An 18,111-nucleotide genomic window follows, 5' to 3' on the forward strand; every position below is an offset into this window, starting at 1 on the left:
TTCTTTCTGTATCTTTGAATGCACCACAATTCCACTTAAGTGTAAACCTACAGGTAATAAAACAGTTTCTGATTCTGAATCTGATTCTGAATTTAAATGGAAATGAACTGAAGCCCCTCAAACAATGCAAAATAGATAAGGCATAAAACAGTAAAACACATGTATAAATATATAAAGCTGTGGGGGTTTCTTTTTTAGACATGTTTGAATAGTGATATACACAGTGATGGATGTGAAGGATGTCAACTTTACTCTGAAAGGGTGTACAGACCGGATGTAATCAGAGCGCCATCTTGAACACAAAGAGCAGATCACCATCCGAACTTTAGTCTCTGACTCTTTGTCCCGCATAGTCAGAACCAGCGGAACCGGACTGTGACCGGATCAGGACCTGGCGGGAGATGGAGCTGTTTGTTATTCAGGTGGATCTGATCCTGGAGGCGGGTCTTGAGTCCGCAGTGTGTGAGCTCCATCCTGTGGGGGGGGGCGGTCCTGAGAGGGTGAGGAGATACTGCACTGTATCATATATTATTATATGTTATTATATAATCATATAAATGTGTTTAAACCTGGAGATAAGGATTAATCTGAGAGGACAGAGAGAGAAATCCCGCCGTCACATCCGGCTTTGCTTTAGGCTTGTACTCACGCGAGACGACAGAAACGTGATTTAGACATGCAGGTCCATGAGTCCCACATGCCGTTTGTCCACCAACCCGGAGCCGGAGCCGGAGCTGGAGCCGATAAAGATCTGGGTTTTTACCGTACTTTAATCACCATCCGTTCTCTGTTAGTGATCATTGGGAAGAGCAGGCAGACGTTCTCCTGTTGTTTTGTATTATTGCCAGTGTTGGGTGTAACGCGTTACAAAAGTAACAGTTACAGTAACGTTTTACTTTTTGCTGTAACGCCGCAATATAATGCAGTACTTCTGAAATATAATACCCGTTACAATTCTCAGAAATGCAGTTACAACACATTTTAACCCAAAATGTTTCTAAGAATTCACAAACATCGAGAGACATTCCGACACCAGAGAAATAATTGTGCAGGGAGAATAGTTACTCAGTAAGCCTGTTTCCTATTGGTTCAGAGGGCTGCAGGAACAGATTCACAATGCAGAGCTGCAGGCCCTCGATGCAGAGCTGCAGGCTCACGATGCAGAGCTGCAGGCTCACGGTGCAGAGCTGCAGGCCCTCGATGCAGAGCTGCAGGCCCACGGTGCAGAGCTGCAGGTCCACGGTGCAGAGTTGCAGGCCCTCGATGCAGAGCTGCAGGCTCACGGTGCAGAGCTGCAGGCCCTCGATGCAGAGCTGCAGGCCTTCGATGCAGGTCTGCAGATTCACGATGCAGGTCTGCAGATTCACGATGCAGAGCTGCAGATTCACGATGCAGATCTGCAGACTCACGATGCAGAGCTGCAGGCTCACGATGCAGATCTGCAGATTCACGATGCAGAGCTGCAGGCTCACGATGCAGAGCTGCAGATTCACGATGCAGAGCTACAGGCCAAAGCAACAGACGGTCACTCTCTCTGGGTCTGCTGCTGAACCCGAGACCTTCAGAGACTTGTGGCAGAGTGTTGAAGATCTGCAGCCTCTGTCCTCTGTGGAATCTCCGGCTTTTAGAAAGCTTGTCAGCCAAATCCCCGTTAACACACCAATGACCAGGTGAGCTAACGCTGCATAGAGACTGGTTCCTATCCAGCAGGTCACAGGGCCGTGCAGAGGCTCCACTAACATGTTATTAATGACACACAGAGACGTCACGGTACCGGTATCACATATTATCCAGCCCACTGAAATGGAGCAGCAGTTTAACCTCTAGCTCTTCCCTCATGTTCAGCATGTACTGCCAGATAGAGAGCTTTAATTACTGAGCTGCAGTAAACTACATGTTAGCATTTAAAGCCAAACTTTAGAGGTTATTCTGGTGAGAGGGACTCAGAGTAACTCAGAGTAGTGTAACGTATCACAGTTCAGACAGTGATGATGTAATGTTCCTTATTACTTTAAAGAGACAGGAGTAAGTAACATGTACTGCATTACATTTCGTAAGTAACTTGCCCAACACTGATTATTGCAGCTATGGGATGGAATCAGTACATGGGCTACACAGGCTGCCATCAGAAGTAAAACCATAAGGAAAACTACGCCGGTAAAATGTGTAGAAAATGGCTTCTGCCACAACAGGATATCAGAGCAGTGAAGATAGTCAGAGGAGCCTCACTTGCTATGCTAACATCACCTGTCTAAAGCCAGAGACACTTTCAGAACAGCGTTGTGATGCCAAACAGCATCAGTTCAGACTGAAACACATTCACTGATGGGGAATAGGGGTATGCATCAGCTGCTCGTGTGACAGTCAGACAGTGAATATGAATCAGTCATAAGAGGGCACGTAAACGGTTACGTCATGACGCAAACGATGACGCAATGACACAGCTCCACTTGAGCTCCACTCGGCCAATGAGCGGTGGAAACACAACAGGTGCTACAGGCTAGAACCAGAAAAGCAAAACATCGGATCTTGAACTGGATCCGGTTTGGTGGAAAAAAGGCAACAGAGACAGCACTGAAAGTAACAGAAGTATACAGATACTTCAGGTAAAGCACTTAACCCACATGTCAAATTAATAATACCACGGTCTAAACGTACCGCAAGTTAAAGCACTAATAATACCACGGTCTAAACGTACTGCAAGTTAAAGCACTAATAATACCACGGTCTAAACGTACTGCAAGTTAAAGCACTAATAATACCACGGTCTAAACGTACTGCAAGTTAAAGCGCTAATAATACCACGGTCTAAACGTACTGCAAGTTAAAGTACTAATAATACCACGGTCTAAACGTACTGCAAGTTAAAGCACTAATAATACCACGGTCTAAACGTACTGCAAGTTAAAGTACTAATAATACCACGGTCTAAACGTACTGCAAGTTAAAGCACTAATAATACCACGGTCTAAACGTACTGCAAGTTAAAGCACTAATAATACCACGGTCTAAACGTACTGCAAGTTAAAGTACTAATAATACCACGGTCTAAACGTACTGCAAGTTAAAGTACTAATAATACCACGGTCTAAACGTACTGCAAGTTAAAGCACTAATAATACCACGGTCTAAACGTACTGCAAGTTAAAGTACTAATAATACCACGGTCTAAACGTACTGCAAGTTAAAGTACTAATCATACCACGGTCTAAACGTACTGCAAGTTAAAGCACTAATAATACCACGGTCTAAACGTACTGCAAGTTAAAGTACTAATAATACCACGGTCTAAACGTACTGCAAGTTAAAGCACTAATAATACCACGGTCTAAACGTACTGCAAGTTAAAGCACTAATAATACCACGGTCTAAACGTACTGCAAGTTAAAGCACTAATAATACCACGGTCTAAACGTACTGCAAGTTAAAGCACTAATAATACCACGGTCTAAACGTACTGCAAGTTAAAGCACTAATAATACCACGGTCTAAACGTACTGCAAGTTAAAGTACTAATAATACCACGGTCTAAACGTACTGCAAGTTAAAGCACTAATAATACCACGGTCTAAACGTACTGCAAGTTAAAGTACTAATAATACCACGGTCTAAACGTACTGCAAGTTAAAGCACTAATAATACCACGGTCTAAACGTACTGCAAGTTAAAGTACTAATAATACCACGGTCTAAACGTACTGCAAGTTAAAGCACTAATAATACCACGGTCTAAACGTACTGCAAGTTAAAGTACTAATAATACCACGGTCTAAACGTACTGCAAGTTAAAGTACTAATAATACCACGGTCTAAACGTACTGCAAGTTAAAGTACTAATAATACCACGGTCTAAACGTACTGCAAGTTAAAGTACTAATAATACCACGGTCTAAACGTACTGCAAGTTAAAGTACTAATAATACCACGGTCTAAACGTACTGCAAGTTAAAGCACTAATAATACCACGGTCTAAACGTACTGCAAGTTAAAGCACTAATAATACCACGGTCTAAACGTACTGCAAGTTAAAGCACTAATAATACCACGGTCTAAACGTACTGCAAGTTAAAGTACTAATAATACCACGGTCTAAACGTACTGCAAGTTAAAGCACTAATAATACCACGGTCTAAACGTACTGCAAGTTAAAGCACTAATAATACCACGGTCTAAACGTACTGCAAGTTAAAGCACTAATAATACCACGGTCTAAACGTACTGCAAGTTAAAGCACTAATAATACCACGGTCTAAACGTACCGCAAGTTAAAGCACTAATAATACCACGGTCTAAACGTACTGCAAGTTAAAGTACTAATAATACCACGGTCTAAACGTACTGCAAGTTAAAGTACTAATAATACCACGGTCTAAACGTACTGCAAGTTAAAGCACTAATAATACCACGGTCTAAACGTACTGCAAGTTAAAGCACTAATAATACCACGGTCTAAACGTACTGCAAGTTAAAGTACTAATAATACCACGGTCTAAACGTACTGCAAGTTAAAGTACTAATAATACCACGGTCTAAACGTACTGCAAGTTAAAGTACTAATAATACCACGGTCTAAACGTACTGCAAGTTAAAGTACTAATAATACCACGGTCTAAACGTACTGCAAGTTAAAGTACTAATAATACCACGGTCTAAACGTACTGCAAGTTAAAGTACTAATAATACCACGGTCTAAACGTACTGCAAGTTAAAGTACTAATAATACCACGGTCTAAACGTACTGCAAGTTAAAGTACTAATAATACCACGGTCTAAACGTACTGCAAGTTAAAGTACTAATAATACCACGGTCTAAACGTACTGCAAGTTAAAGTACTAATAATACCACGGTCTAAACGTACTGCAAGTTAAAGCACTAATAATACCACGGTCTAAACGTACTGCAAGTTAAAGTACTAATAATACCACGGTCTAAACGTACTGCAAGTTAAAGCACTAATAATACCACGGTCTAAACGTACTGCAAGTTAAAGTACTAATAATACCACGGTCTAAACGTACTGCAAGTTAAAGCACTAATAATACCACGGTCTAAACGTACTGCAAGTTAAAGTACTAATAATACCACGGTCTAAACGTACTGCAAGTTAAAGCACTAATAATACCACGGTCTAAACGTACTGCAAGTTAAAGTACTAATAATACCACGGTCTAAACGTACTGCAAGTTAAAGTACTAATAATACCACGGTCTAAACGTACTGCAAGTTAAAGCACTAATAATACCACGGTCTAAACGTACTGCAAGTTAAAGCACTAATAATACCACGGTCTAAACGTACTGCAAGTTAAAGTACTAATAATACCACGGTCTAAACGTACTGCAAGTTAAAGCACTAATAATACCACGGTCTAAACGTACTGCAAGTTAAAGTACTAATAATACCACGGTCTAAACGTACTGCAAGTTAAAGTACTAATAATACCACGGTCTAAACGTACTGCAAGTTAAAGTACTAATAATACCACGGTCTAAACGTACTGCAAGTTAAAGTACTAATAATACCACGGTCTAAACGTACTGCAAGTTAAAGCACTAATAATACCACGGTCTAAACGTACTGCAAGTTAAAGTACTAATAATACCACGGTCTAAACGTACTGCAAGTTAAAGTACTAATAATACCACGGTCTAAACGTACTGCAAGTTAAAGCACTAATAATACCACGGTCTAAACGTACTGCAAGTTAAAGTACTAATAATACCACGGTCTAAACGTACTGCAAGTTAAAGCACTAATAATACCACGGTCTAAACGTACTGCAAGTTAAAGCACTAATAATACCACGGTCTAAACGTACTGCAAGTTAAAGTACTAATAATACCACGGTCTAAACGTACTGCAAGTTAAAGCACTAATAATACCACGGTCTAAACGTACTGCAAGTTAAAGTACTAATAATACCACGGTCTAAACGTACTGCAAGTTAAAGTACTAATAATACCACGGTCTAAACGTACTGCAAGTTAAAGCACTAATAATACCACGGTCTAAACGTACTGCAAGTTAAAGCACTAATAATACCACGGTCTAAACGTACTGCAAGTTAAAGTACTAATAATACCACGGTCTAAACGTACTGCAAGTTAAAGTACTAATAATACCACGGTCTAAACGTACTGCAAGTTAAAGTACTAATAATACCACGGTCTAAACGTACTGCAAGTTAAAGCACTAATAATACCACGGTCTAAACGTACTGCAAGTTAAAGTACTAATAATACCACGGTCTAAACGTACTGCAAGTTAAAGTACTAATAATACCACGGTCTAAACGTACTGCAAGTTAAAGCACTAATAATACCACGGTCTAAACGTACTGCAAGTTAAAGTACTAATAATACCACGGTCTAAACGTACTGCAAGTTAAAGTACTAATAATACCACGGTCTAAACGTACTGCAAGTTAAAGCACTAATAATACCACGGTCTAAACGTACTGCAAGTTAAAGTACTAATAATACCACGGTCTAAACGTACTGCAAGTTAAAGTACTAATAATACCACGGTCTAAACGTACTGCAAGTTAAAGTACTAATAATACCACGGTCTAAACGTACTGCAAGTTAAAGTACTAATAATACCACGGTCTAAACGTACTGCAAGTTAAAGCACTAATAATACCACGGTCTAAACGTACTGCAAGTTAAAGTACTAATAATACCACGGTCTAAACGTACTGCAAGTTAAAGTACTAATAATACCACGGTCTAAACGTACTGCAAGTTAAAGCACTAATAATACCACGGTCTAAACGTACTGCAAGTTAAAGTACTAATCATACCACGGTCTAAACGTACTGCAAGTTAAAGCACTAATAATACCACGGTCTAAACGTACTGCAAGTTAAAGCACTAATAATACCACGGTCTAAACGTACTGCAAGTTAAAGCACTAATAATACCACGGTCTAAACGTACTGCAAGTTAAAGCACTAATAATACCACGGTCTAAACGTACTGCAAGTTAAAGTACTAATAATACCACGGTCTAAACGTACTGCAAGTTAAAGTACTAATAATACCACGGTCTAAACGTACTGCAAGTTAAAGCACTAATAATACCACGGTCTAAACGTACTGCAAGTTAAAGCACTAATAATACCACGGTCTAAACGTACTGCAAGTTAAAGTACTAATAATACCACGGTCTAAACGTACTGCAAGTTAAAGCACTAATAATACCACGGTCTAAACGTACTGCAAGTTAAAGCACTAATCATACCACGGTCTAAACGTACTGCAAGTTAAAGCACTAATAATACCACGGTCTAAACGTACTGCAAGTTAAAGCACTAATAATACCACGGTCTAAACGTACTGCAAGTTAAAGTACTAATAATACCACGGTCTAAACGTACTGCAAGTTAAAGTACTAATAATACCACGGTCTAAACGTACTGCAAGTTAAAGTACTAATAATACCACGGTCTAAACGTACTGCAAGTTAAAGTACTAATAATACCACGGTCTAAACGTACTGCAAGTTAAAGCACTAATAATACCACGGTCTAAACGTACTGCAAGTTAAAGCACTAATAATACCACGGTCTAAACGTACTGCAAGTTAAAGTACTAATAATACCACGGTCTAAACGTACCGCAAGTTAAAGCACTAATAATACCACGGTCTAAACGTACTGCAAGTTAAAGTACTAATAATACCACGGTCTAAACGTACCGCAAGTTAAAGCACTAATAATACCACGGTCTAAACGTACTGCAAGTTAAAGCACTAATAATACCACGGTCTAAACGTACTGCAAGTTAAAGTACTAATAATACCACGGTCTAAACGTACTGCAAGTTAAAGTACTAATAATACCACGGTCTAAACGTACTGCAAGTTAAAGTACTAATAATACCACGGTCTAAACGTACTGCAAGTTAAAGTACTAATAATTCCACGGTCTAAACGTACTGCAAGTTAAAGCACTAATAATACCACGGTCTAAACGTACTGCAAGTTAAAGTACTAATAATACCACGGTCTAAACGTACTGCAAGTTAAAGTACTAATAATACCACGGTCTAAACGTACTGCAAGTTAAAGTACTAATAATACCACGGTCTAAACGTACTGCAAGTTAAAGTACTAATAATACCACGGTCTAAACGTACTGCAAGTTAAAGTACTAATAATTCCACGGTCTAAACGTACTGCAAGTTAAAGTACTAATAATTCCACGGTCTAAACGTACTGCAAGTTAAAGCACTAATAATACCACGGTCTAAACGTACCGCAAGTTAAAGCACTAATAATACCACGGTCTAAACGTACTGCAAGTTAAAGTACTAATAATACCACGGTCTAAACGTACTGCAAGTTAAAGTACTAATAATACCACGGTCTAAACGTACTGCAAGTTAAAGTACTAATAATACCACGGTCTAAACGTACTGCAAGTTAAAGCAACTAATAATACCACGGTCTAAACGTACTGCAAGTTAAAGCACTAATAATACCACGGTCTAAACGTACTGCAAGTTAAAGCACTAATCATACCACGGTCTAAACGTACTGCAAGTTAAAGTACTAATAATACCACGGTCTAAACGTACCGCAAGTTAAAGCACTAATAATACCACGGTCTAAACGTACCGCAAGTTAAAGCACTAATAATACCACGGTCTAAACGTACTGCAAGTTAAAGCACTAATCATACCACGGTCTAAACGTACTGCAAGTTAAAGTACTAATAATACCACGGTCTAAACGTACTGCAAGTTAAAGTACTAATAATACCACGGTCTAAACGTACTGCAAGTTAAAGTACTAATAATACCACGGTCTAAACGTACTGCAAGTTAAAGCACTAATAATACCACGGTCTAAACGTACCGCAAGTTAAAGCACTAATAATACCACGGTCTAAACGTACTGCAAGTTAAAGCACTAATCATACCACGGTCTAAACGTACTGCAAGTTAAAGTACTAATAATACCACGGTCTAAACGTACTGCAAGTTAAAGCACTAATAATACCACGGTCTAAACGTACTGCAAGTTAAAGTACTAATAATACCACGGTCTAAACGTACTGCAAGTTAAAGCACTAATCATACCACGGTCTAAACGTACTGCAAGTTAAAGCACTAATAATACCACGGTCTAAACGTACCGCAAGTTAAAGTACTAATAATACCACGGTCTAAACGTACTGCAAGTTAAAGTACTAATAATACCACGGTCTAAACGTACTGCAAGTTAAAGTACTAATAATACCACGGTCTAAACGTACTGCAAGTTAAAGTACTAATAATACCACGGTCTAAACATACTGCAAGTTAAAGTACTAATAATACCACGGTCTAAACGTACTGCAAGTTAAAGCACTAATAATACCACGGTCTAAACGTACTGCAAGTTAAAGCACTAATAATACCACGGTCTAAACGTACTGCAAGTTAAAGTACTAATAATACCACGGTCTAAACGTACTGCAAGTTAAAGTACTAATAATACCACGGTCTAAACGTACTGCAAGTTAAAGCACTAATAATACCACGGTCTAAACGTACTGCAAGTTAAAGTACTAATAATACCACGGTCTAAACGTACTGCAAGTTAAAGCACTAATCATACCACGGTCTAAACGTACTGCAAGTTAAAGTACTAATAATACCACGGTCTAAACGTACTGCAAGTTAAAGTACTAATAATACCACGGTCTAAACGTACTGCAAGTTAAAGCACTAATAATACCACGGTCTAAACGTACTGCAAGTTAAAGTACTAATAATACCACGGTCTAAACGTACTGCAAGTTAAAGCACTAATAATACCACGGTCTAAACGTACTGCAAGTTAAAGCACTAATAATACCACGGTCTAAACGTACTGCAAGTTAAAGTACTAATAATACCACGGTCTAAACGTACTGCAAGTTAAAGTACTAATAATACCACGGTCTAAACGTACTGCAAGTTAAAGTACTAATAATACCACGGTCTAAACGTACTGCAAGTTAAAGCACTAATCATACCACGGTCTAAACGTACTGCAAGTTAAAGCACTAATCATACCACGGTCTAAACGTACTGCAAGTTAAAGCACTAATAATACCACGGTCTAAACGTACTGCAAGTTAAAGCACTAATAATACCACGGTCTAAACGTACCGCAAGTTAAAGTACTAATAATACCACGGTCTAAACGTACTGCAAGTTAAAGTACTAATAATACCACGGTCTAAACGTACTGCAAGTTAAAGCACTAATCATACCACGGTCTAAACGTACTGCAAGTTAAAGCACTAATCATACCACGGTCTAAACGTACTGCAAGTTAAAGCACTAATAATACCACGGTCTAAACGTACTGCAAGTTAAAGCACTAATAATACCACGGTCTAAACGTACTGCAAGTTAAAGTACTAATAATACCACGGTCTAAACGTACCGCAAGTTAAAGTACTAATAATACCACGGTCTAAACGTACTGCAAGTTAAAGCACTAATAATACCACGGTCTAAACGTACTGCAAGTTAAAGCACTAATCATACCACGGTCTAAACGTACTGCAAGTTAAAGCACTAATAATACCACGGTCTAAACGTACTGCAAGTTAAAGCACTAATAATACCACGGTCTAAACGTACCGCAAGTTAAAGCACTAATAATACCACGGTCTAAACGTACTGCAAGTTAAAGCACTAATAATACCACGGTCTAAACGTACCGCAAGTTAAAGCACTAATAATACCACGGTCTAAACGTACTGCAAGTTAAAGCACTAATAATACCACGGTCTAAACGTACTGCAAGTTAAAGTACTAATAATACCACGGTCTAAACGTACTGCAAGTTAAAGTACTAATAATACCACGGTCTAAACGTACTGCAAGTTAAAGTACTAATAATACCACGGTCTAAACGTACTGCAAGTTAAAGTACTAATAATACCACGGTCTAAACGTACTGCAAGTTAAAGTACTAATAATACCACGGTCTAAACGTACTGCAAGTTAAAGTACTAATAATACCACGGTCTAAACGTACTGCAAGTTAAAGCACTAATAATACCACGGTCTAAACGTACTGCAAGTTAAAGTACTAATAATACCACGGTCTAAACGTACTGCAAGTTAAAGCACTAATAATACCACGGTCTAAACGTACTGCAAGTTAAAGTACTAATAATACCACGGTCTAAACGTACTGCAAGTTAAAGCACTAATAATACCACGGTCTAAACGTACTGCAAGTTAAAGTACTAATAATACCACGGTCTAAACGTACTGCAAGTTAAAGTACTAATAATACCACGGTCTAAACGTACTGCAAGTTAAAGTACTAATAATACCACGGTCTAAACGTACTGCAAGTTAAAGTACTAATAATACCACGGTCTAAACGTACTGCAAGTTAAAGCACTAATAATACCACGGTCTAAACGTACTGCAAGTTAAAGTACTAATAATACCACGGTCTAAACGTACTGCAAGTTAAAGCACTAATAATACCACGGTCTAAACGTACTGCAAGTTAAAGTACTAATAATACCACGGTCTAAACGTACCGCAAGTTAAAGTACTAATAATACCACGGTCTAAACGTACTGCAAGTTAAAGCACTAATAATACCACGGTCTAAACGTACTGCAAGTTAAAGCACTAATAATACCACGGTCTAAACGTACTGCAAGTTAAAGCACTAATAATACCACGGTCTAAACGTACTGCAAGTTAAAGTACTAATAATACCACGGTCTAAACGTACTGCAAGTTAAAGTACTAATAATACCACGGTCTAAACGTACTGCAAGTTAAAGCACTAATAATACCACGGTCTAAACGTACTGCAAGTTAAAGTACTAATAATACCACGGTCTAAACGTACTGCAAGTTAAAGTACTAATAATACCACGGTCTAAACGTACTGCAAGTTAAAGCACTAATAATACCACGGTCTAAACGTACTGCAAGTTAAAGTACTAATCATACCACGGTCTAAACGTACTGCAAGTTAAAGTACTAATAATACCACGGTCTAAACGTACTGCAAGTTAAAGTACTAATCATACCACGGTCTAAACGTACTGCAAGTTAAAGCACTAATAATACCACGGTCTAAACGTACTGCAAGTTAAAGTACTAATCATACCACGGTCTAAACGTACTGCAAGTTAAAGTACTAATAATACCACGGTCTAAACGTACCGCAAGTTAAAGTACTAATAATACCACGGTCTAAACGTACTGCAAGTTAAAGCACTAATAATACCACGGTCTAAACGTACTGCAAGTTAAAGCACTAATAATACCACGGTCTAAACGTACTGCAAGTTAAAGTACTAATAATACCACGGTCTAAACGTACTGCAAGTTAAAGTACTAATAATACCACGGTCTAAACGTACTGCAAGTTAAAGTACTAATAATACCACGGTCTAAACGTACTGCAAGTTAAAGTACTAATAATACCACGGTCTAAACGTACTGCAAGTTAAAGCACTAATAATACCACGGTCTAAACGTACTGCAAGTTAAAGTACTAATCATACCACGGTCTAAACGTACTGCAAGTTAAAGTACTAATCATACCACGGTCTAAACGTACTGCAAGTTAAAGTACTAATAATACCACGGTCTAAACGTACTGCAAGTTAAAGTACTAATAATACCACGGTCTAAACGTACTGCAAGTTAAAGCACTAATAATACCACGGTCTAAACGTACTGCAAGTTAAAGCACTAATAATACCACGGTCTAAACGTACTGCAAGTTAAAGCACTAATAATACCACGGTCTAAACGTACTGCAAGTTAAAGTACTAATAATACCACGGTCTAAACGTACTGCAAGTTAAAGCACTAATAATACCACGGTCTAAACGTACTGCAAGTTAAAGTACTAATCATACCATAAAACGTACTTAATTTTTGTGAGGTAGAAGTGTAAATCAGGAGAAAAATCGAAATACTGGAAGTACCACTAAATTAAAGTACATTACTTGAGTAAATGTACTCAGTAGGAGACACATGTATGTAATGGTGTGTTGATCTATGGAGTATGGTGGATGTCAGAGAATACAACAGCTCAGTTCTTTACTTCCTGTGTGTTTACCCTGTGTTCCTGCAGGATCAGCTGACTGCCGTCCTCCAGCTGATGACCAGAGAGGCGCTGCGTAAAATCAGCCGAGTCTTCAGAGAGCTCTACATCAGCCTGGAGACAGAAAACAAAACTCTGAAGGACAAAGTGCATCATCTGGAGTCTGACCTGAGATCAAAGGGCGAGAAGACGGTTTATAAGATCAAACCATCAGGTGAGGAGATCAACGGTTATATATTGTATAGAAGTCTATGAGAAAAAAGTTCAGCTTCTCTGTAGATTGGTTTCCTCAGATTATTCCGCTGTTGGTGCCGTGCTAGGTGGCAGCCTGTTGCAGCAGCTCCCTGTGTTTATTGATATATTCTGTTTTTTACTACTTTTATTCTTTTATTTCACTTTTTTTCTTTCACGTATTTATTTAACTTTTTAACAGCTATGCTCACATTCTGTTTCGAACATTTTATAGCCATTCTTCTGTTACTTTCTGCACTTTTTGTTACGGAAAGCCACGCTCAAAGGAGCGACGAAGACGAAGAACAAGAGGAGGTACAAGCCTTCCGTGCCAGCGATAGTAATGGGGAACGTGAGATCACTGGCAAATAAGATGGAGGAGCTCGGCGTGCTGACAAAGACCCAGTGGGAGTACCGTGAGAGCAGCCTTGTGTTTTACGGAGACGTGGCTGCACCCGCATACCCCAGATAACAGCACGGCTCTCCCCAGCATCACAAGCGTTCGGGCAGACAGGGACGCTACTCTGAGCGGTAGGAAGACAAGAGGAGGGATTGCTCTGTATGAGAATGAATGACGGTGTAATCCTGGACATGTTTCCGTGAAGGAGCGTTTCTGTAGCCCGGACATTGAGCTGTGAGCTGCTGGATTGCGTCCTCACTACCTGCCCCGAGAGTTTCACTGCACCGTTGTTGTTGTTGTTGTTGTTGTTGTTGTTGTTGTTGTTGTTTACATTCCTCCATCAGCTGATGCGGAGGTGGCTGGTGACGTCATCCACTCCACTGTGGCCAAACTCCAAACACTACACCCAAATGCTTTCATCCCCATTCCTGGGGACTGTAACCAGGCTAAACTGGACAAAACTCTACCTATACTCACTCAGTATGTGAAATGGAGAGACTGGTCCTGTCCCATCTCAGATCGCAGGTGAGATCATTTCTAGACCCTCTGCAATTTACCAGCCTCACCTGGGGGTGGACGATGCCGTTATCTACCTGCTGCAGCGTGCTCACTCGTACCTGGAGGGGTCGGGCGCACTGTGAGAATCACCCTCTCTGATTTCTCCGGTGCATTCAACACCATCCAGCCCCGGCTACTGGGGGACCAGCTGCAGGCTATGAGGGTCCACCATCTCCTGGATCACCAGCTACCTCACAGACAGGCCACAGTGTGTCCGGCTGGGCAGTGTCCTGTCTGAGGTTGTGGTTGGTAGTACAGGAGCCCCACACGGGACTTTGCTGTCTCCCTTCCTGTTCACCTTATACACCACTGACTTTAATACAGCTCAGAGTCATGCCACCTGCAGGAGCTCTCTGATGACCCTGTAGTGGTAGGGTGTTTAAGGGATGGATGGGGGGAGGAGTACAGAGCGCTGGTGGAGGGTTTTGTGGAGTGGACTGGAAGAAATCTGCTTCTGAATCTGGCCAAGACCAGAGAGAGGGTCATTGACTTTTATATTTTGTTGTTGTTAATATTTTCTGTATATTTTTTATTTTATTGTATTGTAACTATATTGCCTTGTTTTGATGCTGCTGCAACATAAACATTTCCCAAATTGGGATCGATAAAGTAATTCTATTCTATTCTATATAGAAGTCTATGAGAAAAAAGTTCTGCTTACATCAGATTGTATAGAAGTCTATGAGAAAATGTAACATAGATGATTGACGTCAGTAAAGGCCCTGTTGCATCATGTTTTCTGTCTCGCTGTTCTTATAGATGGACCTGCCCTCTCACTGGACATCAATCAATCAGCAGTGAACCCTACAGCGCTTGCCTTGGCGATCCTCTCTTCCTCCAAACAGCAAGCAAGCAGTGCTGAGGTTCCTCTGGTCATCGTCAGCCAGCCACTGCCTCGACCAATCACAGGCCCAAGCCCCGCCCCCCAGGACCTGAAGACGCAGACGGACCTGCAGACAGACCTGCAGACGCAGACAGCCCTGCAGTCAGGTCTGCAGACACAGACTGACATGCAGATGCAGAAAGACCTGCAAATAGACCTGCAGACAGGCCTGCAGATGGAGGTGGTGTTAGAAATGTTCTCCACACATCCTGAAGAATCACCTGCAGGCGTTACATCACTTCCAACTTCTGATGGTCAGCAAATCAGTGAGCCCTCAGGGGAACCAATGACACACCTGACAACTGAGGACCAGAATGTTGTTGTCGTAAGTCTGACCCTGTCCACATTTAGAAAGAACTGTTTATAAGAACTTTCACAATACAAGACTCCAGTGGGTGTCCCTCCCCTTCCTGAAGCTTTGAATGTGAAACCAGGTCAACAACATCAATATTTAAATCTCTTTTAAACTCATTATCATTTCTTTAATGTCTGGTGTTGCTGATGCTGAGGATTATTAATGTATCCTATTTCAAAATACACAAGACTCAATAATAAGTCACTGCTGTTTGTTTTCCAGGAAACTGACATAAAGATAGAAACGACTGGAGAGGCTGACAGTCAACCAGGTGAGCCTTCACAGTAAATATAATTATTGTTACATAATTCAATCAAATAATAACCAGGTGACACCTTAATAATGAGCTTTAATAAATATAATACTCTCAGTGCCGCCTGGAAGCAGCCAGACATTTTGAATGTCCTTATCTATCGTAGTGCACCAAACCAAACGGTGTTTATGACCAATTGAGTGTGCCATACTTTATCAAACTCCTCAGACAGTTTTCATCCCATCAACTTCAGATTTAGTCAGGATTTTTTAAGTATGGATTTAACGTGTTGTGTTGCAGCTGACCTTAACATGTTGTGTTGCACCTTGTGTTGCAGCGGTAAGCCCGGAGCAGCAGAAGGAGACGGACAGGAGGAAGAGGCGGGAGCTGTACAAGGAGAAGAGGTTTTTCTGTGAGTTGTGTAACAAAGGCTTCCACCAGCAGCACCAGCTGAAGAAGCATGTTTCCTGCCACCTGAAGCCGTTCCCCTGCAGCTCCTGTGATAAAGGCTTCTACAAAGCCCGCAGTCTGCAAAAACACGAGCAGAGCCACGAGCTGCAGGCGGCGCAGGAGAGCGACCCGGAGAAGCTGCTGCACTGCTACCCCTGCGGCAGGAAGTTCCGGCTGCCTCGGCAGCTGCGCGCTCACCAGGCGTCACAGCACCGGCAGGAGCTGCTGCAATGTGGCATCTGTCCGCGCAGCTTCACCTCAGCCGCATCGCTGCGATACCACCAAGTCTCGCATGCTGCCGTCAAGCCCTTCATGTGCGATGTCTGTGGAAAAGGCTTCACCAGGAAGAAGAGTCTTCGCGAGCATCAGACGGTGCACAGCGGCGCCCGACCCTACTCCTGCGCCACCTGCGGGAAGAGCTTCTCCACTGCCAGCAACCTGCGCGTCCACAAGAGGTCGCATTCAGAAGAGCGGCCGTACAAGTGCCTCGAGTGCGACAAGGCCTTCAAGTGCAGGATGGGTCTGCTGCAGCACCGCCTGGTTCACACCGGAGAGAAACCCTTTACATGTCCAACCTGCGGGCTCAGCTTCGGACTCAAGTACAACTTCCAGAGACACCTGCGCCTGCACAACGGGGAGAAACCCTTCAGGTACCACAGTACTACTTCCTGTTTGTCTCTGACTTCCTCTCTGTCTTCGGACTTCCTGATTGTTTCCAGACTTTCTGTGTCTCTCTTGACTTCCTGTTTGTCTCCTGACTTCTTGATTGTTTCCAGACTTCCTGTATGTCTTCTGACTTCCTGATTGTTTCCTGATTTTCTGTGTTTCTCATGACTTCCTGTTTGTCTCCTGACTTCCTGATTTTCTCCTGACTTCCTGTCTGTGTCCTGACTTCCTGTCTGTGTCCTGACGTCCTGTCTCAGGTGTGAGAAGTGTGGAGAAGGTTTTTCTGGAACATGGGCCCTGAAGACCCACATGCTTGTCCATGGCGTAGAGAAGCCCTTCATGTGTGACCTGTGTGGAAAGACCTTCTTCTATAACTGCCAGCTGCAGAAGCACCAGCAGCTGGTCCACGTGGATAAGGATCGTCGGGGGGGCAGTGCGGCAGGGAGGCGGCATCCGGCGGCTGAGAAACCATTCGTCTGTAAAGTCTGTCTGAAGAGCTTCAGCAGCGCCGCCACACTCAGGACTCATGAGAAGAGCCACGCCGAGAACAAGGAATTCAGCTGTGACACCTGCGGGAAGACCTTCCACCTGAGACACCTGTACCTGTACCACCTGAGGACGCACAGCGGCGAGCGGCCTCACATCTGCGCTGTATGCAGCAAAGGCTTCCTGCTGCAGTCGCAGTTGAAGCAGCACGAGTTGCTGCACACAGGTGTTAAGCCGCACCAGTGCCAGCAGTGCGGGAAGGAGTTCCGGACCCCGCAGAACTACCATCGTCACCTTCTGGTTCACAGCGGAGAGAAGCCGTACGAGTGCGGCGTCTGCAGCAGGAAGTTCAGGCAGTCCAACCAGCTGAAGTCTCACATGCAGATCCATACCGGCGTGAAGCTGTACTCCTGCCAGCGCTGCGGACTCGGTTTCTCTGACTCACGGCAGCTAAAGAAGCACCGCTGTGGAGATGAACTCCAGGGGGGGCGGCGCCGCAAACCGAAGGACGGATTTCCTTGGAGTGAGGGCTTCCCCAACTAGTCTAGGGTTAGCATAAGGACGGCTTCTCCTGGGGCGAGGGCTTCAACAGCTAGCCTATCTTACCATCTCTGTCTCAACACTTTCTCCTTTATTTTTTATATGAAAACCAGACTTTATGATGGAAACAAAGAACAGATATAGTTTGTAGTTTTTTATGATCATTATTCTGTGTAGAAAATAAAATCTGAAACCAGATGTGTACACTGCCTGCCTCT

The 18,111-nt window shown here is 41.6% G+C and overlaps 1 protein-coding gene across 1 annotated transcript; it reads left to right on the forward strand.

Moving 5' to 3' along the window:
* Positions 1 to 269: 269 nt before the first annotated feature.
* On the forward strand, positions 270 to 18,091 carry LOC134879760 (oocyte zinc finger protein XlCOF6-like). Its single transcript, XM_063906259.1, has 6 exons — positions 270 to 500; positions 13,102 to 13,285; positions 15,020 to 15,468; positions 15,721 to 15,769; positions 16,089 to 16,851; positions 17,125 to 18,091. The coding sequence occupies exons 1-6, from the start codon at positions 402 to 404 to the stop codon at positions 17,894 to 17,896; spliced, it is 2,316 nt and encodes a 771-aa protein (XP_063762329.1). The 5' UTR covers positions 270 to 401; the 3' UTR covers positions 17,897 to 18,091.
* Positions 18,092 to 18,111: the final 20 nt, after the last annotated feature.

The sequence above is a fragment of the Eleginops maclovinus genome, chromosome 18 (genome assembly GCF_036324505.1).
Source record: "Eleginops maclovinus isolate JMC-PN-2008 ecotype Puerto Natales chromosome 18, JC_Emac_rtc_rv5, whole genome shotgun sequence".
Lineage (NCBI taxonomy): Eukaryota > Metazoa > Chordata > Actinopteri > Perciformes > Eleginopidae > Eleginops > Eleginops maclovinus.

Bases quoted from the DNA above. Each gene is read 5' to 3' on its own strand.
- LOC134879760 (XM_063906259.1), top strand. From the start codon at position 402: ATGGAGCTGTTTGTTATTCAGGTGGATCTGATCCTGGAGGCGGGTCTT. The intron at 501-13,101 runs GTGAGGAGATAC...GTGTTCCTGCAG, and splicing joins GGGGGGGCGGTCCTGAGAGG to GATCAGCTGACTGCCGTCCT. The intron at 15,469-15,720 runs GTAAGTCTGACC...TTTGTTTTCCAG, and splicing joins AGGACCAGAATGTTGTTGTC to GAAACTGACATAAAGATAGA.